Here is a 23,188-nt window from a genome sequence, read left to right as displayed (position 1 = left end):
GGGCATGAGGGGGCATCCAGCGCCTAGGGGGTGTGTGGGCAGCGGGGGGACCGCGCTGTGGCCGGGCTCCGTTTCTCCCCGGAGCGCCTTCCCGGAGCACGGCGCCGCCGCCACCGCCTCCTCCTTGGGGCCCGGCGGAAGCGGGGGGCGGCGCTGTGCGGGCGGCATGGCGGGGCTGGCGGTGCGGGACCCGGCCGTGGACCGCTCCCTGCGCTCCGTTTTCGGTGAGGGGTGGTGGGGCTGGGCCCTCGGCTGCTCGGGGAGGTGTGAGGGGGGCGCCGGGGCTGAGCGGCAGTGTCTCTGTGTCTCTGTCCGCAGTGGGGAACATCCCGTACGAGGCCACCGAGGAGCAGCTGAAGGACATCTTCTCCGAGGTCGGGCCCGTGGTCAGCTTCAGGTGAGGCGCTGGGGGGGTCTGGGCTGCAAACGGCTGTGAATGAGGGGCTCGGGGGCAGCTGGGGCCCCGCAGGAACAGGCAGGGAGCGGGAGGTGCCCTGGGAGGCACAGCACTGCAGCTGGGGGCTGTCCTGGCGGCACCCATGGGCCTGCACACAGGAGGTGTTGTGGGTCGGGCTGAGGGCCTGCTGGCACACACCCTGAGCTGTCCCAGGCACCTTTATGCTGCTCCCAGGGCTCCTGCTTGGCCTATCCTGACAGCTGGGCTCTGTGTCTGTGCCACCCGTAGTGCTGACGCTTCTCTCCCCCTTGCTGTGCAGGTTGGTGTATGACAGGGAGACGGGAAAGCCAAAGGGCTATGGCTTCTGTGAGTACCAGGATCAGGAGACGGCCCTCAGCGCCATGCGGAACCTCAACGGGCGAGAGTTCAGCGGGAGGGCCCTGCGTGTCGACAACGCGGCCAGCGAGAAGAACAAGGAGGAGCTGAAGAGTGAGTCTCAATTTGGTAGCGGAGAGAAATGATGTTGCGCTGGCTCTGGCCTTTTTGGTGTTACAGTGGGTGCCTGTTCTGTGGGTCTGGTGAAGGGGGAGCCTGGTGGAGCCGACATGCTCCAAGCAACACAGCAAGCAGCTTTGCCAGAGGGGTGCTGGGGCTGAGCTGGGTTTTCTGTCTCCCACATGTTCGGCTTGTTTTTGTTGCCTCTTCTTAATGGCATGGCACTTCCCTTCTGGTGAGCAGACAGTTAAAGATAGTTCATGTTGTTGTATGAGGTCACAGCTTCTATCCCAAACTGTGTTGCAGGCTTGGGTACCGGTGCACCCATCATAGAGTCACCCTATGGGGACCCTGTCAATCCTGAAGATGCTCCTGAGTCCATCAGCCGAGCGGTTGCCAGCCTGCCACCCGAGCAGATGTTTGAGCTGATGAAGCAGATGAAGGTGAGTGAAGGGGAGGGCTGTGCTCCCTGTGTTCTGCCTGAGCTCAGCACCTTCTATCACAGCTGCCCATGCCCTCGCGACCTATGTCGTGCCTTGTCAGAGCTGTGATCTGTGTGTGTGTATCCTCAGTTGTGCGTCCAGAACAGCCCCCAGGAAGCCAGGAACATGCTGCTGCAGAACCCCCAGCTGGCTTATGCCCTGCTGCAGGCCCAGGTGGTAATGAGGATCGTCGACCCGGAGATCGCTCTGGTTTGTCCCTTGCTGCCTCTTCTGGGGCCGGTAGGATATTGGTGGTAGCCTGTTGCAGGGGGTGGAAGAAGACTCCTTTTTTCCTCCTTCTGCTCCTAGAAAATCCTGCATCGCCAGACCAGTGTTCCTCCTCTGATCCCAGGCAACCAGCAGCCAGTGCCAGGACCTGGGCCGGGACCAGGGCCAGGGCCGAATGCCCAGCTGAACCCCCAGAATACCCCATCGTCCCAGCCTCAGCCCATAGTAAGAGCCTCAGAGATGCATTTACCATGCTGGAAGTGACAGGCATTGCCAGCACTGGCTTTCCCAGCTGGGCTGCGTGTGCCTGGGTGACAGGGCTTTGCTGAGGCCTGGTTTCTCTCCCGGGCAGGGTGGCATGCACGTCAACGGCGCTCCCCCTCTGATGCAGCCGCCTATGCAGGGAGGAGTGCCAGCACCAGGACAGATGGCAGCTGCTGTGCAGGGCCCTGGCCCTGGCCCCATGGCTCCAGGAGGTGAGTGCGTGGTGTTGGGCTGAACGGTGCCTGGGCTGCCCCGGGCAGGCGGGTCCTGCAGACGGCCCCCCTGTACCTTCCCGTGACCGGAGGGCTTGGCCCCGTGGGAGCATTTGTCCTCCCGTGGCTGTGGACTGTGGTTGTGGCTGCTGCCAGCAGCAGGTCAGAAAGTTGGCTTATCTCCGTGGGGAACCAACAGCAAGAAAATAAGCTTCCGGATGCTACCCCAGGATCTGGGAGGGGGTAGGTATTTGGGGCCAAAGGAATTGGTCGGCTGTGCCGGGACAGCCAGGGAGGGATCTGACCTGTGCCTTTTCCCTCTCAGGTGGGCTGCAGCCGCAGGTCGGGATACCAGGAGGAGGGCCTGTGCCCTTGGAGCGTGGACAAGGTAAAACAGAGGCTAAGTTCTTGCTGTGTGTCATGAGAGCCTCGCTCCAGCAGGGGCCCAGGCTACAGGTACTGAGCAGTGCTGCACCAGGAGAGCCCCTGCCTGCAGCCTTGTTTGGAGGTGGGGCAGCTCCTGTAGCACTGGGCCACGTCTGGGTTTGTTCGCTTAGGCGCAAGGCTGTGGTAACGGCTCTCCTGCTTCCAGGGCTCCAGCCCATGCACCAGTTTGTTCCCAGGTTGTTTTGCACTGCGTTGTGCAGACATGTCCTGGAAACCAGGAGAGCTGCCAGTCCCCACAGAGCCCCAGAGGGTGGGTTGTGCCTGTGTTTTCTGTCTCTCTTTGAGCCCGCATCTGTCCCTGTGCTTGTGCAGGCAGGCAGAGCTTGCTCTTCTCCAGTCCCTGTCCTTCTTTGCTGCCTGGGTGCTGGGAAGCAGCTGTGCTGCCGCGGTGTCTGCCCGTGTCTCCCTGTGCTCTCCGTGCCGTGCCCAGCAGAGGGAGCTGAGTCTTTGCTTTTGCTTGTGATAGTGAGTGCAAGGCTTGGCAGGGAATTTTGCAGCGAGCAGTTGCTTGGCCCTTCCTCCCTCCCTCCCTCTGCAGGCACGGTCTGTGCAGCCCAGCCCTGGAGCCGGATTCCTTTCCGTTCCACAAATTGCGTGGCTGCCCCATCAAGCCATGTGCCGAGGGCAGCGCAAACAAGGCAAGGCGTTCCTGTTCTTCCAGTAGTAAGGCATGCAGGGAGCGAACACCTCTCGCCTAGATTTGTATCTTAGGCCTTGTTTCAGGAAGGTGGCGAACCTGTTCTGAGATCCTCCAGCCTTAGATATCTTTAGGGCAGCTGCCTGTCGTTTTTCGCGGGGCGAGCACAATCTTCATGAGAGCAGTCCTGTAATTCCTGGCAGTTTTGCTGATACCCAGAAGGTTTCGAAGAGCAGGCAGAAAGCTGGTGCTGAGGAGCGCCGTGGGGAGCTGTGGGCAGGAGCTGACTCACTGCGCTGTGGGGCACAGCGTGGCCCTGCAGCATGCTGATCTCTCTTGGCAGGGCGCTTCGTTCTCCTGTCCTGTGTGCTCACATGGTGAGCGAGGGAAAGCTGTGCCCAGTCCGGCATGCTGCCGAGCTGGCTGCCGTGCCCACAATGACAGCAGTGGCGTTAGTGGAAGTGGCTGATACAGCCAGATGGGCATCAGGCAACATCTTCTAGATAGGCGTCCTGGGGGACGCCAGGGAGCAGAGGCCACCGCAGGCTGAGGCAGCGCTGTCCCCGAGGCTGAGTGCATGTGTGCATACACTATTTACGTGTCTGCTCTTCTCCCTCTTTTCCTGCTGCTTGCCCAGGGAACCTTCAGCTTTCGCCCGTGGGACCTGCCAGGCCTGCGTCTATCGAACGCGTTCAAGGTATCCCGGCACTTGCCAGCTCCCTGCTGTTGTGGAGCTCATTATGGGGTGTGCAGAGAGCAGCTGTCACCCCGCTGTGCTGAGGGCCGGGGACTGGCATACCCTTCTGTGTAGTCTGGCAGAGTTAGGAGGAGGCAGGATCTTCTCCAGGGGCAGAGAACGCACTAGTGCTGTGCATGGAGAGACACCAGTGGAAAAGAGAGCCTGCTTGGAGAAGGTCTTCACCTAGGATCCAGCCCCCTCTGACACCTTACTGCCAGGAGCCTTCCAAGTCTTGCTTTGCTCCTGGCCCCACATCAGCACGGCGTTGATGCCCTCACTCGTAGGGATCACCACGGGGGCACCCACACTCAGTTTGGCCACTTGGTGCTGTAAGGAGCCTGAGGTAGAACCAGAGAGGGAAAGAGAGGGATGAAACAAGCACCTAGGGAAAGGGGTTTTGAGCACCTAGGGAAAGGGCTCTGGCCTTGTGCGAGGGGCTGCTCCCCTGGCAGTCCATACAGCACGTCTGCCTGTGCTGGGGAGCAGGGAGGCTGTCCATATCCCAGCCCCGAGGGTGCTGGGGGACAGTCTGATCAGAGCACTGGTTGTGCAGATCCTCACAAGTTCTTGTGTGTCTTCCTGGCAGTGCCCATGCCAGATCCGAGGGCCCCCATGCAGCGTGGACCTCTACCTGCTAGTGGCCCGCCGCCGCGAGGCCTTTTGGGAGATGCCCCGAATGACCCTCGCGGAGGGACGCTGCTCTCAGTCACTGGAGAAGTGGAGCCCAGGTGAGGGGAGAGGGAAGGAGAAGAGCCCTTCGCACTGCCCCCTGCCCAAGGGTGACCTCTTGCTGAGGACAGGGATGGCATGAGCCTTCCGGGAGTCACAGCTGCCCGCTCGGAGGCCTGTGTGCTGCTGACCACAGGGGCCAGCCCCCTTTCCCCGGGGATGGGGCATCCCCAGGGTGATGCCAGCAGCCCTGTGACATGGGACTGACAGCACTCGTCCCTGTGTCAGCCTCGCCCTCCTCCCCTGCGGCCGGCTTTGGGAGCAATCCAGCGCTCTGCCCAGACCGTGCCAAGCCAGTGTCTGATTCACACTCTCGCTTTTTCTCTTCCTCCTGCTTTGCTCTCCTCGTCTCTCTGCGCCAGAGGTTACCTTGGGCCGCCCCACCAAGGAGCCCCTATGCACCACATGCCGGGCCACGACAGCCGTGGCCCCCCCCATGAGATGAGGGGGGGACCCATGGGAGAACCCCGACCACTGATGGGAGAGCCGCGGGGGCCCTTGATGGATGCTCGAGGTGAGAGAGGGGGCATGAAATAACGGGTGGCTGAAAGCAAACAGCTGAGGGGGCAGAGCAGAGCCCGCTGCCTCAACGCAGGACATAGGAAGGGAATTTGGGCAGTGAAATGACCCCAAGGCAAGGAGGAAGAGTCCCACAGAGCAAGGGACTTCCTCCAGGCATGTTTCCTTTGTCCCTGGCCCTGCATCTTCCTGGCATTTGCTAAACCCCCTGGCTGAGGAGGCAGCGGGCTCGCTCCCACCCCACCTCCCCCAACGCTGCTCCTTTCTACAGCTTGCCTTGTCTTTCCCCTGCAGTTGGAAGGGATCCCCGAGGGCTGGAGCCGCGAGGATTGGAGCCACGAGGGCTGGAGCCCCGGGTGATGGAGGCGCGAGGCCTGGAGGCACGAGGCCTGGAGCCGCGGGTCCTGGAGCCACGAGTGCTGGAAGCCAGGGCCATGGAGGCCAGGGTCATGGAGCCCCGTGGCCTGGAGCCTCGCGGGCCTGGTCCCAACCCACGTGGCCCGATGCCTGGGGGGATCCAGGGTCCTGGACCGCTTAACATGGGAGCCAGTGGCCCACAGGGGCCCCGCCAGGTACTGCAACACCTCTGCTTGGCTGATGGGGCACCTGCAGCGTCTCACGGGTTGGGGCTGGCTGTGTGGGCATCTGTCTGATTGTTTCCTCTGTGTTCTTGTAGTTGTTTAGCTGAGTCCAGAGACCCCTCAGCCGTTATCTTGTGCCCACAGGTTCCTAACATGGCAGGGGCAGGCATGCAAGGAGGAGGCATTCCTGGAGCAGGGGTCCAGGGAGCTGGTCAGCCGGGAGGCTTTAGTCCTGGACAGAGCCAGGTCACCCCCCAGGATCATGAGAAGGTGAGTGGGCAGTTGGGAAGGGATGAGACACTGGGGACAGCACTTTCTGCGTGCCTTACCACATCAGAGGACCGCCATGCCTCAGGGAGTTTGTGCTCCAGAGGTGCCAATCCTGCCACATTTAGAGCAGGTGGTTATTTTGCCCTGCTCTGCTCGGAGCCTGGGCAACTTGCAGGTCCTGCTGCAGAGGAAACTCTGTCCTTCCAGCATCCACCTCCTGGCTATGGTAACCCATAGCTGCTCAGGCAGAGCACCTCTGATTCTCCCTTCTCCCCACAGGCAGCCCTGATCATGCAGGTTCTGCAGCTGACAGCAGACCAGATCGCCATGCTGCCCCCAGAGCAGCGGCAAAGCATCCTTATTCTAAAGGAGCAAATCCAGAAATCCACGGGGGCACCCTAACAGGTAACATCCTTAATCCTGCTGCAGCCTATGCCTGCTCTCCTTCAGTAAATCAGGGAGCTGCTCAGTATGGGGCTGCCCTGCCTTTCCCCTCTGTGCGACGGCTCACGCCCATCCCTCTCCTTCTTGCAGGCCTGGCAGGTGTGTGGTGGAGATGCCGTCTGCCTGGACATGGAAGGTGCTCCATGGCGGCTGCTTCCTGTTGTTGTCCAAGTTGATGCTGCGTTTTCGGAGACGTTCCTCTTTGCTACCCAGTGTTTTCCCTCTCATTCGTCCCTTTTTCTGTGTGTATATTTTATGATGTTTGGAATAAAGTGGGAGGAGGGTTTGAGTAAAGCCATGTCTCAGGCTGCCTTGTATGGTCATGGAGGCAAGGGGAGGACTGCTGGGAACAGTCTGACCTGGCTCCAGGCTAGTCCAGACCACTCTTTTCCCAGCAATAGGGCCAGAAATACCCTTGGGATTTATTATATGTTTGCTAGGAATATGGTAGAAAACATCAGCCTGCAGGAAGCTGAAGTTGTCACCTGGGGAGACTGATGGGAGACCAGGCATGGGTAATAAGTGCTGGAGGCAAATTCCCTCTGCCTTCCTGAGGGCTTCTTGCTCGCGTTGCAGCAAAGGTACTGTCTCGTTGTGTTTCCCTGCTGGAAGATGACTGGCCACCGAACCAGGCAAGCAGACTGCAGGGAGGAGGTGTCTGGCTGATGAAGGCAGCCCGTGGGCCCAAGGACAGAGCAGTGAGTGTCCCATGGCACGGGCTGAGCACCCTGCTGCAGAGCTCAGCTTTCTGTTCCCGCCAGTGAGGGCAGGAGGGCTCCATATCCGATTGCTGTATCGCTTACCATACCTGCCTGCTCCACGAGGGTGCTTTTTCCCTCCTCTCTGCATGTGCTTGAGCAGAATTTGCCCTTGCATTTAAAGTCTGGCTGCACTGGTTGGTGGATGGTGCAAGCTTGGCTCGCTGGTACTGCTCAGCCCCTGTGGAGGAAGGGAGCCAGCAGGCAGGCAGCCCCAACATCCTACACTTTACCCCATAAGGTTTATTACAAACCCTGCCTTTTTATGGCAGCCCTGTATGAAGGGCACCCACTCTTTGCCCCCCTTTACCCGCACAGACTGAGCCACCACCCGTGGCTTTTACTGCAAAGGAAAAGCAAGTTTAATTTATCAGTGTAGGGAAAGGACTGTTTAAACCCCGAGGGGCAGGTGTAATCCCCGGTGCCTGCTTGGCGTGTCCATCTCCCACCCGCTCTGCCCAGCCCGCTGGGCACTCCCCCTGCCTCTGGCTGGTGTGTGAGCCTTTGTGCTGCCCCAGTGCCACCATCACAACGTGTCTCTGGTTTCCTCGTGGGCTGTGCTGTGCGCTGGGCTCATTCCCCTCACAGGAACCCTTTGTAGGTTGGGTCAAGAAGTCAACAGTCCTGGAACCTGGAGTTTCTCTTTGTGAGGGAGGACCTTGCTGTCTTGCCTGGTTTCAGTGCGTGTGTTTTTCAGCTGATGCTCGTCCCCGGTCAGGCAGACTCGCTCCAAAAAGATGCAAGAGCAGCAGGCTGTCTGTTCTCCAATGGCTGCGGTCCCAGCCCAGCTCCACTTAGAAGTTCTCCTTGTTGAAGTAGAATTTGACCTTTCTGGGGTCCAGGCTGGAGTGCTGCTGACAAGATCTCTGCAGGTCCTTTGCCAACGCCCCCGGCCCGCACAGGAAGACACCGACCACCGACCTGCATGCAGCGAGGGGCTGTGGGTGCTGGGGAGGAGGGGAGGCCTCCAAACACCAGCACCCCAAGCGCCCACGTCCCAGCTCTGACCTGGGGTGTGCCGTGGCCACTGCTGAAAACTCGGCGTTCCACATGGGCCGCCCGTAGATGGTTTTGTGTCTCAGGCCCGTCACCGTGTCCGTGGCAGTGTCATGGTGGAGCGCCGCGTTGTTGGCCTGCACGGAGCGGGGAGGGTGAGGACCCCAGCCACCAGCAGCCCGCCCGCAAGTCCCTTCCCCTGGAGGAGCTCCAAATGCCTGAGAAGCAAAACCTTTCCCTGCCTTTCCTCCTGGGCTCAGCTACAAGGCGTCCCCCCCTTGTTGTCATGCCCACCCACAGCCAACTCACGATGCTGGTGTCCCAGCCGGTGAGGAAGAGCCGGTAGGTGAGGAAGTCTGCCTTGCCCGACTCGGCCATCTTCTGCTCCAGCGAGGCGAGCAGGTCGTTGAACCAGGCGAAGGCACCCGTGTCCCGGCAGAGCCAGTAGAAGTAGATCTGGGATGCAATGGCACAGGGAAGCAGCGTTACTCAAGATAGGGTGGAGCGGGAGCAGGGGAAGGACGTGATGCTGAGGAAGTTCCCCTTCCAAGCACTTCTGAGCTTGGAGAAACCCATGGGCTGGGGCCAGCTGGTCCTACAGCCGGTACCTTCTTGGTCTTGAGGGTCTGGTCAGCCTGCTGGAACTTGTACCAGATGGACTTCAGGATGGAGGCGAAGGGGGTGACACCGATGCCTGCTCCCACCAGCATGGCCACCTCGTACTGGAACACGTCTTCGCTGGCCGTGCCAAAGGGGCCGTCCACCTCAATCCTGGCCAAGGGAGGGCTGGGGTGAGAGGCACGGCCTCCCTGAACCCTTGGGATGGTCCATCTGGGAGCTCCCCAGCCTACCTGGGCATCTCCGGCTTCTGCTGCTGGAAGGTGTCAATGATGCGCTCTGTCCAGTCCCCCGCTGCCCGGATGTGGATGGAGAAGAAATCCTCCTCGGGCGCCGAGGTGAGGGTGAAGGGGTGCCACTCCAGGAGGGAGATGGCGGGGCAGTTGACGAAGATGTACTGCCCCACCTCCATGCGGAAGCCCTTCTTCTGCATCTGCAGCTCCAGCACTTTGGCAGGGTGCATGATCACCTGGGGGGCAGGGAGCAGGGCTCAGCACCCAACCTGTCCCTGTCACCTGGGCTTTAGCAGTGGCCCCTGCTCACCTCCGTGCAGCCACCCCAGCGAGGGCTGCAGCACCGTCTCCTCCCTCCCTGGCTCCAGCACCACCTACCTTGGTGACGAGCACCTTCTGCCGCGCACGCCAGACCCGCAGGATCCTTTCAAATATGTAGAGGATGACTGGAGCCAGAACCCATTTCCAGGACTGTAGGATGGAGGAGAGCAAAGGGCTGGAGCATCCTGGGCTGTGCACCCCTACTAAGGGAGTGCTGAAGGGAGCCGGGGCCCCCACAGCCCCAACCCCATCCCACCGCTGCCCTACCTCTGCAGGGATGCTGCTGAACTCGGGGTTTTTGCAGCAGACGTGCCTGCACTCCTCGTGCTTCTCTACCAGGTACTCGGCACAGTGCCGTGGGTGCACCTCCTCCATGCTGTCCTCCGTCTGCCCGCGCACCAGCCCGCTGCAGGGAGGCAGGGGGTGAGCGCAGGGACCCTCTCCCACCCCAGTCATGGGCTGCATAGGGCCAGCTGGCCTTAGGCTAGCAGAGGCTTGCAACCCCACTTGCATGGCGATCTCACCACCCTGCTGCACCCCATCCAGTGCTGCACCAGCCTCCTGAGGCAGCCAAAGCCACCCCAGCCCCCCAGGCAGCTATTTATGGCCACTGCCCCTTGCTATGCTGCCTGCTGCTGTTTTGGGAGCATTTTGGGAGCCTTACGCAATGCCGTGGATGACGAGGCCAACAAAGTAGATGAAGAAGAGGTGGTGTGTGTACCAGAAAACCTCAAAGTAGTTCCTCCGGATGAACTCGGTGGAGGACGTGACCATGAGGATGAGCGCCAGCGTGATGATGACCCCGGTCAGCCCCGGGATGGTGGTGAAGGCCACGTACTCCACGGTCTGCAGGGGTGGCAGAGGGACGGAGTGAGTGAAGGCACGGGACAGGGGGCTCCTGGCAGCAGACCTGCACTCACTGTCTGGTTGGAGTGGATGGGGTTCAGCCACTTGTTGTTGTTCAGGTGCATCTTGGAGAGGATGGCAGCAAGGCTGCCGTCAGTGGCTTGCTGGCTGTCGTTGTAGCGCTCCAGGTTGAAGAGGTGGGCGATGGTGTGCACGGCTGGGAGGGGGACAGGCGGTCATCTGCTGCCCTCAGCCCCACGGTGCTCGGAGGGGACGCAGGGCAGGGGCAGGGCGGTACCTGTGAACAGGGCCAGCGCATAGGCCACCAGCTTGTGGAAGGTGAGGTTGTGGTCGAGCTGCTTCCGCAGCGTTCGCCTGCAGCACTGCAAGGAGAGACAGCGGGGTTGGGGCAGGGACGGGGACAGGGATGGCCACGCAGCGGGGCTGCCTGCAGGGCACTCACCGAGCAGGTCCCACGGAGGAAGGAGAGCAGGTTGCGGCAGACGGGCAGCAGGATCAGCATGCTGTTGAAGTTGAGGCACTTGGCCGATGCCCGGGCCCACGCCAAGGCAGACTGGGGAGAGGGGAGGTGCAGACAGGGTGAGCGTCACTGTGCCTTGGGCACGGTGCGTCCGCCTGCAGCCTTGCTGCCCCGTGCTGGGAAAAGTCATGGTGGGATGGGATGGGATGGGATGGGATGGGATGGGATGGGATGGGATGGGATGGGATGGGATGGGATGGGATGGGGCAGGGCCAAGTGATGTTGAGTTGGGACCAAGCGATCCTGGGTGTGGGATGCAGGGTGCAGGGTGGGTACTGGTACGGAGTGATGCTGGGCTGGGAGCAGGGATCAAGGCAGGGACTGGGATGGAGCAATGGTAGGCTGGAAGAGGGTAGGATAAGGAAGAGTTTTGGGGTGCTACAGCCCCTGTCCCACTGCAGCCCAGCCAGGAGGGCTCTGGGACAGGCAGGGTGCTGCCGGGAGCACCTTACCCCAAGGATGGCCCTGGTGTAGAAGTACCGCTCATCCTGGTCGAAGAACAGAAAGTAGTACGTGAAGAGGAAGACGTTGATGCCCAGCCAGGCTGCCTGCAGGGGAAGCCAAGGGCTTGTGAGGGACCCTGGCCCCAGGACCCCCTCACGCTGCAGCACATGGGTGCCGGCACAGACGGAGGACGTCGGGACTGTGTCCTGTCCCGCTTCCTTATGGTGATTGCTGCATCAGCACGGAATCGATGGGACTGGGGAGCGAAGGTGAGGAGAGGTGCGGGAAGTCTTGCAAAATAACTGTCTTGTCACCCACATCCTTGTGCATCACCCTCACATGAGGAATGAGGAAAGACTGATAAAGGAAATATCTGCACGACGTGGGGCTGTTGTGAGTGGGAAGGGCCCAGGGCAGGCACTGAGAGTGGCGTGGACTGAGCGGGAAAGGGCCGGGAGGAGGAAATGTTGCAGGAACTCATCTGCCCTGGTCCCACACTGCCGCTGTCCCCACAGCAAAGCCCTGCTCCCCTGTGCCAGTTTCCATGCGGCGCTGGAGCTGGGCTATTTCCCGTTGGTAAGTTTTTGCAGAGCTCCCACAGCTACTCTGCCTTGGGTTCAGTTTTTGTTTAACACTTTTAAAAAAGCAAATAACCCAATTTTCTGTAAACCCTCCTCTTTCCCAAGTATTTGCAGCTGGCTGTTGTGGCGGCAGCGCTGTGGATGCTCCAGCTCCTCGGGCACAGTGCAGCGCAGCACCAGGGGATTTTCCTGTGGGGTGCAGGTTCCCGGCCCCAGTAAGGGCTCGTGTGGGAGGTTCCCACTCTCACATGGGAAGAAAATGCAAATGAAAGTCTCCCCGGCCAAAGCAGCTGAGAAAAGCAGCGGGATTTTTAATTTTCACTCTTCTCTGCTCGTGAGTTTTGGGGGAACACCTTAGGGAAGTGTGCACTGCCTCTCCACCCTGCTGTAGGGGTTTCATGATTTTTGGCATTTGGGCTGCGACTGCGAAGAGGCGGCCAAGACCTAAAGAACCCCTTCAGGCTTCACCCAGCACCCTGAGCACCAGGACCCACCTTTCCTTTCATTCCCGGTTTCCTTCGGATGGGACCCACAGCCACCCCTCCGCCACCCTCCGGACCGCGAGGGGATATTTGGTCCTCCGTGGCTGACAGACCGAGCCAGGACAGCCCCAATTTTCCCCCAAAGCCCCCGGTCCACACGCAGCCCCTGCCCCTCCATCACCCCAGCACCCCAAGCCCCAGGGACTCACGAGGACGGCGGCCGAGAACCAGTGGTTGACCAGCCAGTTGCCCATGCTGTGAGGTGCCTGTCTGCCCCTGCCTGCTGCTGCCTGCTGCCGCCCTCCCCGCGTTTTATGGAGGCAGCAGGCCCTGGAAATGGCCCCGGCCCTGGGAACGGCACTGCGGGGACTTTCCCCCACAGCATCTTGGAGGAAATGCCGGCACGGTTTCAAAGGCCACCTTCCAGGAAAGCTGCGCTGCAGCCGTGGCGGGGCAGGGTGCTGGGGCTTCCCTCCAAGGAGGGGTCCCTCCCGGCCACACCACCTCTGGGGCGGGTGCTTCGGGGCATTGCCCCACTCCTCTCCTTCCTTTGAGGCCTTTGGGGACAAAGTGTTTTATTTATTACTTTTTTTAAGGTAGGAACTTCCTGGTGCCAGGAAGTTGCGGAGGGTCAGTAACGTGCTCTATTCCGCAAACACAGCCCTCCCTGCTGGCCTGTGCCGACCTTTGCTGTCACGTTTCAAGAGAAAAAAACGCAAAAGGAGGGCAAATGTCACAGGGGCACGGCCATGCTGCCACCAGGATCACACCTGGGCTCAGCACCAGGGCAGTGAGCTCCTACCAAGTAAGTGCCCCATGACGCTGAGCCCCTGAGGGCACCCAGCACCTCCCAGACAGCAGTGACCCTACAAAGGGCTGCTGGGGGGGCCACGCTCAGCAGCAGGGCCCTGACCTGGTGTCAGGGATGCCAACCAGTGCCAGGGCCTGGCCTCTGTGGGAACAGTGTGGGCAGGATCACTCCATGCTGGAGTCGGGGTCACTCCTGGCCGGCAGCCAGGGCCATGCTGGCAGAGGTGCAGGATGAGGCCGTTCCCTACCCCACAGCCTTCCTGCACCTTAGCAGCCCCAGCACGGGGCAAGCGCAATCCCGCAGCATTTGGGCAGGACGGGTGGTGGGCTGTGGGACCTCTACTGCTCTGGGGAGGGCCCGGCCGCATCCTGCTCCCTCCTGGGGCCTGCAGGCAGCCTGAGCAAGGGCTACGTGCACCCAGGCCAGCCCCGTCTCAACAATCCCCACCCGCACGTGAGTCACCAGCCGCCTGCCAGCACCCGGACGCGGAGCCACAGCAAAGTTTCTTTACTGCTCAAAACAGTCCCGGAGCAGCCCTTGCGTCCCTGGGGTCACCAAAGGCACCGGGGTGGGTACCAAGCACCCCAATGCCCCGCACCCCGCTGGCTGCCCTGTGGGGTCTGGACACCCCAAAGGTCCCTCCTGTGCGTGCCAGGGCACGTGGTCCAGGCGGGCACGCTCCTGTCCCCTGCCACCACGGGGATCCACCAGTGCTCAGCTGAGGGCACCTGGACCCGTGGCCACTGCAGGGCCAGGGAGCGGCTGCCTTCGGCGTGGTTCATGCTGCCCCATCCCCTTTTGTCCATAGCCTGCAGCCCCAGGCTGTGCCTCACACAATGCTGTGCCTCACGCCGGGCTCGTGGGGCGCCTCAAGGCGCTCCGGGCTGCCTGGGGACCGCCGGCAGCAGACGCAGTGCAGGAAATCAGCAACGTTGCGTCGGAAGAGCTGTCGGCACGGGTGCAGGTACTGGAAGAAGAGCAGCATGAAGTAGATGCCCAGGCAGTAGCCGAGCAGTAGCTGTGCCACCAGCAGCAGCGTGCAGATGTTCTCATAGACATCTGTCTTGAAGAAGTACCAAAGGATGACGAGCGCCGCGTTCTCCGCCAGCCGGGCCACGTAGTACACAGCCAGGAGGCCCCAGTTTTGCGACTTGTCAATGAGGTCCCGGTCGGCCAGCTTGAGCTGCACGGCCGACCAGCAGAACATGTTGATGCTGGCGTAGAGCAGCGTGAAGGCGAAGAGCACCACCACCGTGCCCACCCGGCTGAAGTTCTTCTCAATGTTGTCGGGCAGCCGTGCGCCGCTCCGCCAGAACTGCACCCAGGGCAGGAAGAAGACCACCAGCAGGTTGGCCAAGGCGATGGGGATGATCCAGTGCTTGAAGACAGTGCTGAAGAGCACCAGGACGGCCACGCGGGTGGAGATCTCCAGGCTGCGCCACAGCACGATGCAGAGGAAAGCCAGCGGCCGCAGCTGGACCTTGTAGTCATCGTATTTGACCTGGATGGCCAGGATGTTGCAGACGAGCGCCCCGTAGGTGACGGACACCAGGCAGATCCCCATGAGGACGGCTGCAGAGGGAGAGGGCAGAGGAGTCAGGCAGTGCTGGGGGATGCTCATGGCTGCAGTGCACTGGGTCCCCAGCAGAACAGCCAGCACAAACAAAACCACCTTCCTCCTCATCAGCCGTGAGGTTTATTTGGGTTTCTACCTTGCTACCTGTTCTGGAGTCTGTGCAAATATTTGGGCATTCAGCACTGCAGGGGAGAGAGGGTCAGCAATCTTCACCAGATGCTCAGAACTGAGAAGGCACAAGGGCATGTGGCTCATTGGCACACCACAGCAGAGGTTAGAAGCTGGGTCTGCTGCAGGGAGCACCAGAGCACGTTACTGACCCCACAAGCAGGTGGCAGAACCCCTGAGCTGCTGTGCTGGGAACCCCCAGTAGCCTGAAAAATCAAGTGACTAAAGCAGAGCAGGAGCAGCCTGGCTTCCAAAGGTGGCTGACGGTACAGCTCACCCAAAGGCTGCTGCCCATGGGGCAGGGGCACAGCGTTTATACAGGGCACAACGCCAGGGGGGTTACACGGCTCTGCAGGGCAAGCACCTAAGCACCGTTCGGGGCAGGCAGGGATGGCTGGGGTGCACCCGTGGAGTGTGACGTGGATGCCACACCACCACAAGCAGCCAAGGAGGTGTCACCGTGCCCTCCCCACCCGCGTGCCCATCGTGGACAGCAGCCTGCACCCCACGTGCCCGACACATGGCCCCGACCCCCTTACCTCGGGCGGTGGGGACGTACTTCTCCAGGATGCTGATGTAGAGCTGCAAGGTGAGCTGCGGCGTGGAGCCCAGGAAGGCCTGGATGACCGCCATGCGCTTGAAGGCGTTGCGGTGGGTGGCCAGCCGGCGCATGGAGTGGCCCACCTCCTGCTCCATCTCCACCTCATAGCCCTTCCGCAGCCGCCTCTTGCGCGTGATGGTGACGTAGGGCTCCTCCTGCCTCCCCGACCTGCAGTATACTACCAGGGCCTCCACGCACCTGCGGGGACATGGCCACTGTCACCACGCTGTTCCCCAGCCCCTCATCCTGCTCCGGTGCTCGGGAGCACAGGGACAACAAGGGACCGGCAGCGAGGAGGGTGCAGCTTAGGTGATACAGGAACAGTAGCTCTTTTGGGAGTGAAAGGGACGTAAGGGACGGGATTTATCACACCTGGCTCTGTTTTTCTGCTGCTGTGCACCCCACAGGCACAAAAAAACACCTCTTTCCATATGTGGAGGCAACAGATATGTTCTGCTACTGTGTTTGATCTCTTGACCAAAAGTCTTCTGCGCTTCCTCCTCGGTGGAGGCAGGAAGCAGACAGCTGGGTGGAAGAGGGTTGCGATGGGCAGATAACACGGCGCTTCCTGAGCCCGTCCCTGCAGAGCACCCGCACGTCTCTGGAGAGCCTGGCCCCTTCTGTGCTGCTCCACTGCTGCCTCCCCAGTGCCAGGCCCCTGCAGCACAGCAGCCTCCAGCCCTTATCTGCTCTCCTCGGGCCTCACACCCACACCAGCAGCGTGCGTGGACAAGGAGCAACCAGTGGAGGACTGATGCGGCAGGCTTGGCTTCTGCCCGGGACAAGCTGGCTCGGGGACCGGCAGGAGGTAATTATTTATGAGGAGAGCAGCAGTTGTTCTGTTTCAGACCCATTAAATGGAAGGAGGGTTTTTGGATCAATGCTTTTGCCACATCAAGTCAGTGCTCGCGGCTTATTCCAGACTCTAACGGGAAAATGATTTCATCCAAGCAGCCTGGCTTCAAGGGCAACAAAGCTGGCGCGTGGTGCCCTGCCAGACCTTCTCAGCAGGCTGGGCTCGCTCTGCTGCGCGAGGAGCCGGCTGCAGCAGCTCTGCACACCTCTTGTAAGCATCCAAGCCCCATCGTAGCAATTCCAAGTGGCTGTGGTCAGTGTGGCAAGAGCCACGCCACCACCACAGGCCAGTATGGTCCGACATAAGCCCACAGCCCTTCTGCTGCCGGTGCTCCCCAAAACGTGGCTGCTGGTGTCAAAGGAGCCCCGTGTGCCAGGGACCTTGGTAAGCTCCGGGGCCGGCGCGATGTTCCTGCCCGTGCACGGCGGGTGAAGCCAGCTGGGGAGGCACGGCGGCATTCCCGAGGAGTGAGAGAGCGGCACCTCTCCGGCTTGTGCAACGTCCACCCCCTCACCTTCCTCTCCCCACGGGGGTGTGGCAGTCCCCAGCTCCTCTCCTCCGTGTCCCGTAGCCCCCCACCTTCCCCAAGCCCCAGGAGCTTTTCTCGAGGCAGGACCCTGGCTGCTGCTCACCCTCGGACACCCCGGCAGGGATTTGCATCTGTGCTCTGAGCGTGAGCCTGAGTGAGGCGATGGCAAAACCCGAAGTGAGAGGGGAAGAGAAGCGCTATCTCCAAAAAGCAGCTGCTTGAGGAGCACTTCTGGCAGCGGACATGCAACAGGCTGGGAGAGCCGGGTTGTGCCCAGAGGGGTCCAGCAGGCAGCTGGCACCGGAGTAGGACCGGGGAGGGGACCGGGGAGCCCCCGGGGGCTGTCCCGTTGTGCTGGGCACCTGCTGCAGGGGGATGGGGGGGCTCTGCTGGCAGCGGGTTCCCGGGGATGGGGGAGGAAAAGGTGGTCGCACCGTGCCGTGCTGCTCCGTGCCGTGCCGGGGTCCCCGCGGCGCTCACCTGATGATGGGCCCGAGCTGCAGCAGGTGCATGAGCAGGACGAGGGGGCGGTCGCGGCTGAGGTCGCGGTGCACGAAGATGAGGGTGAGCTGCACCAGGACGGAGGGGCAGAGCATGAAGAAGACGGTGAGCGCCAGCCAGAAGCGGTCGTCGGAGTGGCTGTAGGAGAAGCAGAGGACGGCGGCCGCCGCGCTCTCCCCGCAGAACAGCGCCGTCGAGAAAACGATGCCCAGCGGCAGCTTCGCCCGCGACGGGGCGGCGGTGGGCAGCTGCCCCCCTCCCGGACCGTCCATCCCGGCCCAACCGGGGCCCGGCACGGCCCGGCCCGGCTCAGCCTCGCGGCGGCGCCATCCCGGGCTGCAGCGGAGAGAGAGGAGCCGCGCTGCGGGGCGGGGAGGAGCGCAGCGCCCCCGCCGCAGGGTGCCCCGACGGGCAGCCGCTGCTCCGGCACGGCACGGCCCCGCCAGACCGTGCTGTACCGGGCCGGGCCGGGCCCCGGTTGGGGCGGGGGCGGGCGGCGCCGGCAGCGCTCCCGGGTCCGCCCCGACGGGGAGGGGGAGGGACGCCCCGCCGGTAGCGGAGCCTCCTCCCCAGGCCCCCCGCTCTGCCCCGGAGCCCCCTCCCCAGGACGCCCCCACTCGTTCCCCTATCCCGACGCCCCCTAGCTTTGCCGGGGGCTTTCCACCCCATGACTCCCCCATCCCTGCTGGGGATGCCCCCCTGCCACGTCCAGGACACCCTCCCCGGGAACCCCAGCCCTGCTGTCCCCTGTGCTGTCCCCTGCGTGCCCTGAGCATCTCGTGTGCCCCCCGGGACCACTCCCATGCACCAAGTCCTCCCCGCTTGCAGCAGCCCAAGGTGCAGCAGCATGGGGGGGCCCCAAGGGCAGAGGTGTCAGGCTGTGTCCTGGGGACAGCGGGGTCCCCAGCACGCGTGCCAACCCTACCCCACAGGCAGGCCAGTTGCACCCAATACCTTGCAGTTCTGGGGCTAACCATGAGCTCCAACCCAGGAGAAGGGTGCGTGGGGCTGGGCCACGGCACCCACTGCCTGTGACCCCCCACTTTGTGGGTTAGTACGTGAGAGCAATGGCAGTGCCAGCGCAGGGAGCATTTTGCTGTCTCACAAATCCTGCTGGTGCAGGAGCACCCCAGTTTGTGTCTGGGAGGGACAGGGTATGTGTGTAGGGCTGGCCTGAGGATTTGGGTTGGATGTTACAGAGGAGATGTGGCTCCTGCAAGCATCCAGGGTGGGAGACCGTGATGGCTTAGAGTAGGGTGCTTTTCCCATTGCCTTCAAGGTGATGGGAAAGCACAGGCTGGTTGAGCTGCTCCCAACACCAGTGGTCATGGGGCTCCCTGCTCTGCCCCTAGAGCCCCCATTGCCTGTCCAGGTCTCTGCCAGCCTCCCCTATGAGCTAGTGCAAGCACAGGCAGCAGCCTCTGCGGCGATGCTTGTGAGCTGCCTGCCCCAAGAGCTCTCTGCCTGCCAGATTACTCAACCCGGGCTGGGCACACGCCGGCTGGCTGGGACAGACATGACGAGGCAAGGAGTGCTTGAGGTCAGCCAGTTCTCCCTGCTTTAGAACAACCGGGAAGCCTCAGGTATCTTTTAAGAAGAACTGGGTGTTCAGCCCTCGGCAGGTGCCCACGCTGACAGCAGGGGAGCAGCCAGTGGCGATGCTGTGCCCATCACTTGCCCAGCCCCACGCACAGCACAAGCTCATTTCCCCTGCAGCATGAAACCCCACGAACCCCACAAGTGAGAGCTGCCCCCACGTTACCGGGATGGAAGCGTTTCCAGGGCTATTGGGCTTATCAGAGGCTGAGCTGAGACTGAAACCGCCCGAGACCTCGGAGGTTGCATCTCCCCGATGGCAGCTCCCGCAGACCAGCAGCCCCGCCTGCTGCGGCTGCTCCACTCTTTCCCTCCCAGCACCAAACAGCTGCTTGAGGAGCCCACAAACACTCTGAGCTCACGCAGACTGGCCCGACTGGAGGGGACGGGAAGCCTACATGCTTCCCTCTCAGCTCTGGTATGATAGTTACATATTTTTCAAGGTGTTTCTGGAAAAGAGCCTCCCCAAGAAAACCAGCAGGACAGAGTGCAAAGGGAGCAGAGTCCAAGCGAGCGAGCCTGCCACCAGCCGGGCAGCTCCTGTGGACACCCAGGGTGGGAGCTGTGCACAGGCAGTGGCTGTGCTGGCCCCGGCACGCAGCGTGTCCAGGAGCTCAGCCGGTGACAGCACAAATTGTGGCATTGCCAACTGCTCCCACACCTCCGTATTAGCAGCAAGGGCGACGTGCAATTTAAATCATTTATGCAACTTCCATTTATCCAAATTAAAAGCATCCCCCAGGAGTCTGGCAGGTCACCAAGCCCTCGGCTGAGCAATGCCTGGGCTCAGAGTCATCGTATTTTTAATTTCATCTTCCCCTGGTTCATGATGAAATATTTAAGAGCAATTGTTTAAGAAGTCAAGAATTCCAGTCCCGTGTCCCGGAGCCTCAGTACCCATCAGAGGAATGGATGGACAAAGCCTCACAGCGCTTCCCCACACCAGTTATTATCCTATTTTCTGTTTGAGCACAGAGAGGCAGAGGGATGTTTTCTGGTTCAGGCTGTGAGTCACCCCTCAAGCCTAAGCCTACCTGTCCAGAGCTCAGCACTGTAAACAACAGGTCATAAAAGTGATCTATGCACAGTATCAGAGGGTGATCCTTCCCTGCTACCACTCCCTCTACCTGGGATTAGTACCTCTGCAAACCCAGTGCGGGCACAGTGGCACAAACACCCTGGACCTGGCCATTGCAGTGCTGCCCGCGGGCAGTCCTGCCCCCTGCCTTGCTGTGGGCATCACTGTTTGTGTGTCCCACCACTCGAGGATGCCCAAGGTGCCACCCCTGGGCGCTGTCCCCACATGAGACCGTCACTTCTCCTGTTTTCAGAAACTGTTTTCAGAGCCTTGTCCTGGAGCACAAACCAGCTTCATTATTCTCTTAATCCCAGACTTCATTATTTTATTAATCCCAGTGTTCACTCAATGCGCTTTGAACACAGGGATGTAGCAACGGTGCCTATGCACCGTGTGAAATCGGGATTTGCTGTACAGCTTTTCCAGCCCCTTGCATGCCTGTGGATGAGCAAGGGCATTTGTGTGTGACAGCCCGGGCTATACATAGAGGTAGGAACAGCCTCCCTCACCGGCTCTGACACTGAAAATAGGCACATCTCGCTTACACATGCCTGCCCGGCAGCTGTAAAAGGAGAGCAGAAGAAAAATGGAGATGGCAGGGAATAACTTGCAACAGCCCTTAAAGAGCCCAGATGCAGGAGAACTACCCACAGGCTCCTGAAATTGGTTTCCTCTCCTTCCCCCCCCTCACGGCACTAGGACCCCGGAGCAGACATCGCTCCCAATAAGTCGGTGGGACATGCCAAGCAGCGCGCTGCCAGCTTCCCAAATATAGCCCTGCACGCAGCGGTGGAGGCAGCTGCTTGGGGCGCAGGATGGTGGTGCTTCCCCCCCTGCTGCCCGCTCAGATCAGAAACCTCCCTGGGATGCACTTTGTGCCGTGGAGTTAACATCCAGCTGGTGCTACACGGGGTGGCAGTGGGGACATGAGGATCCCCAGGAGACCCTGTGGAGATCACAAAACGCTGGACAGAGATCACAAAATGCTTCCCAGCCAGACGTGCTGTGAGCAGGAGAAGCAGCCTGCGCTCTGTGCCCTTGCAGTGGCCAGATGGAGCAGCTGGAGGGGCTTAGAGGAATCTGTGAGCCCGGAACTTTTTACTTAGTTTGGAAATAACTTTGCAATTGACCAGTCTTCCCAGCTTAAACTGTTTGGACTTTGCATTGCATTCTCAAGAACTCAGCTGTATTTTTTTTTCCTGCCCTGTCTGTGGAATATTTTTTGGTTGGGGAAATATTTTTTTCCATTTGCTTTGCAGTTTCATGTGACTGCTCTTGCTGCTCTTTTTCGTTTTCCTTCTGCAGCTTCACTCCTTTACCCTGCAAGCAGGCATTTGCAGGGAGGAAAACCTGGGTCTGTCTGAGGACTTCACCCCTCTAAGTCCTCTGGGGGCTGCGTGAGGCTCGGCATTGCTGGGGGTCGGTGGGGCCCTGGAGACGGTCCCAGCATGGGGCATCTTGTGCTGCCTCGTGGCTTGAATGCTTCCCAAGAAAATAAAGCTGCCTCTGTTTGGTGGATTTATCTTAGTGATATTTATACATTTTGAAATCATGGCCCTTTGATTACAGTCCCAGCTGAGAGGCTGTAAACCAGGTGGGAGGACTTAAAGTTCCTTGTAATTACCCAATTCCCCTGTTCCCACCAGGTGTACGGTGCCTGGCCCTGCCAGCGGCTGACCCGACTGGGGGCATCCTGCAGGCACGCTTTCCGCTCACCTCCTCTTGCCCACGCCCTGCTGCAGGAAAGCAGAAAGAGCAGCAGCCTTGAACTGCACTCAGCAAAACCACCGTGCAAGCACGGGGAGCGCGTGCAGCTGCTGCAGGGGCATCACTGAGCTCTGTGCACGGTGCAGGAGTGAGCTGTCAGCTTCCACTTGCAGCAGGGAGCGGGGACAGGATGAGAAAACCCAGAGGAGGAGCCGGTGTTCAGCTGCCTTCACCGTGTTTCAACTTGTTTGGGGCTTGCTGATGTTTGCACAGGCCAGAAGGGCACTTACCTGCGTGCTCTGAAATCAACATCTCCCTGCTTCTGCGTTCGCCATGGGGCTCAGGGCAGCCGTGCCGTCTGCTGGGGGGGGCAAAAGAGATCCAGAAAAATGGCCTCCCTCTCCTAAAATAGCTGCAGAGCAGCTGCTGGCCTGCCACACTCTGCTAGCAAACATTGCAAGGGCCCTGATTCACTGACAACAGGTTTCCACGGCGGAGGTGGCAATTATCTTGCGATTCCAGCCTGACTGCCAGGCACTGGGGTGTAATTAGCTCCTAGGATTTGCAAGCCCATATGATCGGCTTTATCGTTAGCCACCAGAGCCGTGTGGGGATTTAAAGGAACGATGCAGATATTTGCATACTGGCCTGCTGCTGTTGTCCAACACCTGAGCTCCCCAGAGCTCAGGCACGTCGTTGCCCTGCCGCGGTTGCTGTGCCCCTGCCTTTTTGGGCAGGTCCAGAGACGAAGCAGTCCCAAGAAGACCAGGACAGCTTGCAGACACTTGCTGGGATTCCGGTCCTCGCCCTCACCTGGTTTTTACTGCCACCCCAGCTCAGTGCTGAAGGCAGCCCTGGTCGCCTCTGGTCAGCGCTGCCTGGTGCAAGCTGTGATTCCCCATGCACAGCCTTCCCCAGCCCTGCCACCGCTGTCTCCCCGCTCTGCTCCTCACCCCGGGGGCCCCACGTGGTGGTCCCGGTGCACCCAAAGCCGCTCGGTGCATACTCACGGGGTCTAGGGAAGCCAAGGCAGGGCAGCCCACCAGCCCACGTCCATCTGTGCTTCTCCGCGGTCCCTGTGGTTTTTGCCTCCTTCCCTCTCCTGCCACTCTCCAGCAGGCAGAAATAGCCCTAAAACACGTGCTGCCTTCCGGGTAGAGATACCAGGGGCCGCACAGCCCCGGCTCCTCAGGCACAGCCTGCTCTCGGGGACCCCACTGTCACCGGTGTCACTGGGGCGTCCAGCGCAGCGTGGTGCCGGGACAGGGTCCGGTAGCAGCCCCAGCAAGGAACATCTCCTCTTATCCACCAAGATAATAAATTCTGCCTCGGAGTTTCTCACCTGGCAACAGTCACCAAGGAAACCCGGACGGCTCCCGTTGGGTCCCCGTTGGCACTGCCCGGGGGTGTCCCCGAGCCGCGGGGCGTGCAGGGAGAGGGGACGCGCGTGTCCCTCTGCCACCCAAGGCGCCGGGTGCGCAGGCGGGCACCCTGCCAGCCG

General features: G+C 60.9%; 3 protein-coding genes across 16 annotated transcripts; 1 reads left to right on the top strand and 2 right to left on the bottom strand.

The window, feature by feature from the left end:
* Positions 1-4: 4 nt before the first annotated feature.
* CSTF2 (cleavage stimulation factor subunit 2) lies at positions 5-6,738 on the top strand. Of its 3 annotated transcripts, XM_038184009.2 has the most exons (15): positions 5-224; positions 319-397; positions 717-886; positions 1,199-1,335; positions 1,465-1,584; positions 1,684-1,827; positions 1,955-2,078; positions 2,404-2,466; positions 3,800-3,859; positions 4,488-4,629; positions 4,993-5,144; positions 5,444-5,721; positions 5,875-6,000; positions 6,280-6,405; positions 6,535-6,738. In XM_038184009.2, the coding sequence occupies exons 1-14, from the start codon at positions 5-7 to the stop codon at positions 6,400-6,402; spliced, it is 1,938 nt and encodes a 645-aa protein (XP_038039937.2). In that variant the 3' UTR covers positions 6,403-6,405; positions 6,535-6,738. The 3 variants fall into 3 exon arrangements, with proteins under 3 accessions (XP_038039937.2, XP_038039938.2, XP_038039940.2); XM_038184010.2 differs by lacking the exon at positions 3,800-3,859; XM_038184012.2 differs by lacking the exons at positions 3,800-3,859; positions 4,488-4,629; positions 4,993-5,144.
* Positions 6,739-7,540: 802 nt separating this feature from the next.
* NOX1 (NADPH oxidase 1) lies at positions 7,541-22,656 on the bottom strand. Of its 3 annotated transcripts, none has more exons than XM_072043122.1 (13): positions 21,978-22,656; positions 11,210-11,305; positions 10,680-10,790; positions 10,515-10,599; positions 10,291-10,433; positions 10,035-10,216; positions 9,638-9,776; positions 9,428-9,520; positions 9,050-9,285; positions 8,807-8,969; positions 8,508-8,654; positions 8,211-8,335; positions 7,541-8,123 (listed from the first exon to the last, which is right to left on the bottom strand). In XM_072043122.1, exons 3-13 carry the CDS (start codon positions 10,737-10,739, stop codon positions 7,997-7,999), a joined length of 1,500 nt encoding a protein of 499 aa, XP_071899223.1. In that variant the 5' UTR covers positions 10,740-10,790; positions 11,210-11,305; positions 21,978-22,656; the 3' UTR covers positions 7,541-7,996. The 3 variants fall into 3 exon arrangements, with proteins under 3 accessions (XP_071899223.1, XP_027321255.1, XP_071899222.1); XM_027465454.3 differs by lacking the exon at positions 21,978-22,656 and adding an exon at positions 12,474-13,425; XM_072043121.1 differs by lacking the exon at positions 21,978-22,656 and adding an exon at positions 12,474-13,425 and having other exon boundaries at positions 10,092-10,216.
* XKRX (XK related X-linked) lies at positions 13,567-23,173 on the bottom strand. Of its 10 annotated transcripts, none has more exons than XM_072043126.1 (5): positions 23,030-23,173; positions 19,069-22,048; positions 17,286-17,642; positions 15,359-15,618; positions 13,567-14,647 (listed from the first exon to the last, which is right to left on the bottom strand). In XM_072043126.1, exons 2-5 carry the CDS (start codon positions 19,149-19,151, stop codon positions 13,905-13,907), a joined length of 1,443 nt encoding a protein of 480 aa, XP_071899227.1. In that variant the 5' UTR covers positions 19,152-22,048; positions 23,030-23,173; the 3' UTR covers positions 13,567-13,904. The 10 variants fall into 10 exon arrangements, with proteins under 10 accessions (XP_071899227.1, XP_038039945.1, XP_071899226.1 ...); XM_038184017.2 differs by having other exon boundaries at positions 21,978-22,048; XM_072043125.1 differs by having other exon boundaries at positions 19,069-22,045; positions 23,030-23,172.
* Between the last annotated feature and the right edge of the window lie 15 nt (positions 23,174-23,188).

The sequence above is a fragment of the Anas platyrhynchos genome, chromosome 10 (assembly GCF_047663525.1).
Source record: "Anas platyrhynchos isolate ZD024472 breed Pekin duck chromosome 10, IASCAAS_PekinDuck_T2T, whole genome shotgun sequence".
NCBI classification, from domain to species: Eukaryota; Metazoa; Chordata; class Aves; order Anseriformes; family Anatidae; genus Anas; species Anas platyrhynchos.
This window is presented reverse-complemented; position numbering and strand designations above follow the sequence as displayed.

Bases quoted from the DNA above. Each gene is read 5' to 3' on its own strand.
- CSTF2 (XM_038184009.2), top strand. From the start codon at position 5: ATGAGGGGGCATCCAGCGCCTAGGGGGTGTGTGGGCAGCGGGGGGACC. The intron at 398-716 runs GTGAGGCGCTGG...CTTGCTGTGCAG, and splicing joins GGGCCCGTGGTCAGCTTCAG to GTTGGTGTATGACAGGGAGA. The intron at 2,079-2,403 runs GTGAGTGCGTGG...TTTCCCTCTCAG, and splicing joins TGGCCCCATGGCTCCAGGAG to GTGGGCTGCAGCCGCAGGTC.
- XKRX (XM_072043126.1), bottom strand. From the start codon at position 19,151: ATGCAACCTCCGAGGTCTCGGGCGGTTTCAGTCTCAGCTCAGCCTCTG. The intron at 17,643-19,068 runs GTAACGTGGGGG...TCTCCGCTGCAG, and splicing joins CTGGAAACGCTTCCATCCCG to CCCGGGATGGCGCCGCCGCG. The intron at 15,619-17,285 runs GTGAGCGCCGCG...ATGTCCCCGCAG, and splicing joins CAGCTCGGGCCCATCATCAG to GTGCGTGGAGGCCCTGGTAG.
- NOX1 (XM_027465454.3), bottom strand. From the start codon at position 12,518: ATGGGCAACTGGCTGGTCAACCACTGGTTCTCGGCCGCCGTCCTC. The intron at 11,306-12,473 runs GTGAGTCCCTGG...CTTCCCCTGCAG, and splicing joins GGTTCTCGGCCGCCGTCCTC to GCAGCCTGGCTGGGCATCAA. The intron at 9,521-9,637 runs GTAGGGCAGCGG...TCCATCCTACAG, and splicing joins TCAGCAGCATCCCTGCAGAG to TCCTGGAAATGGGTTCTGGC.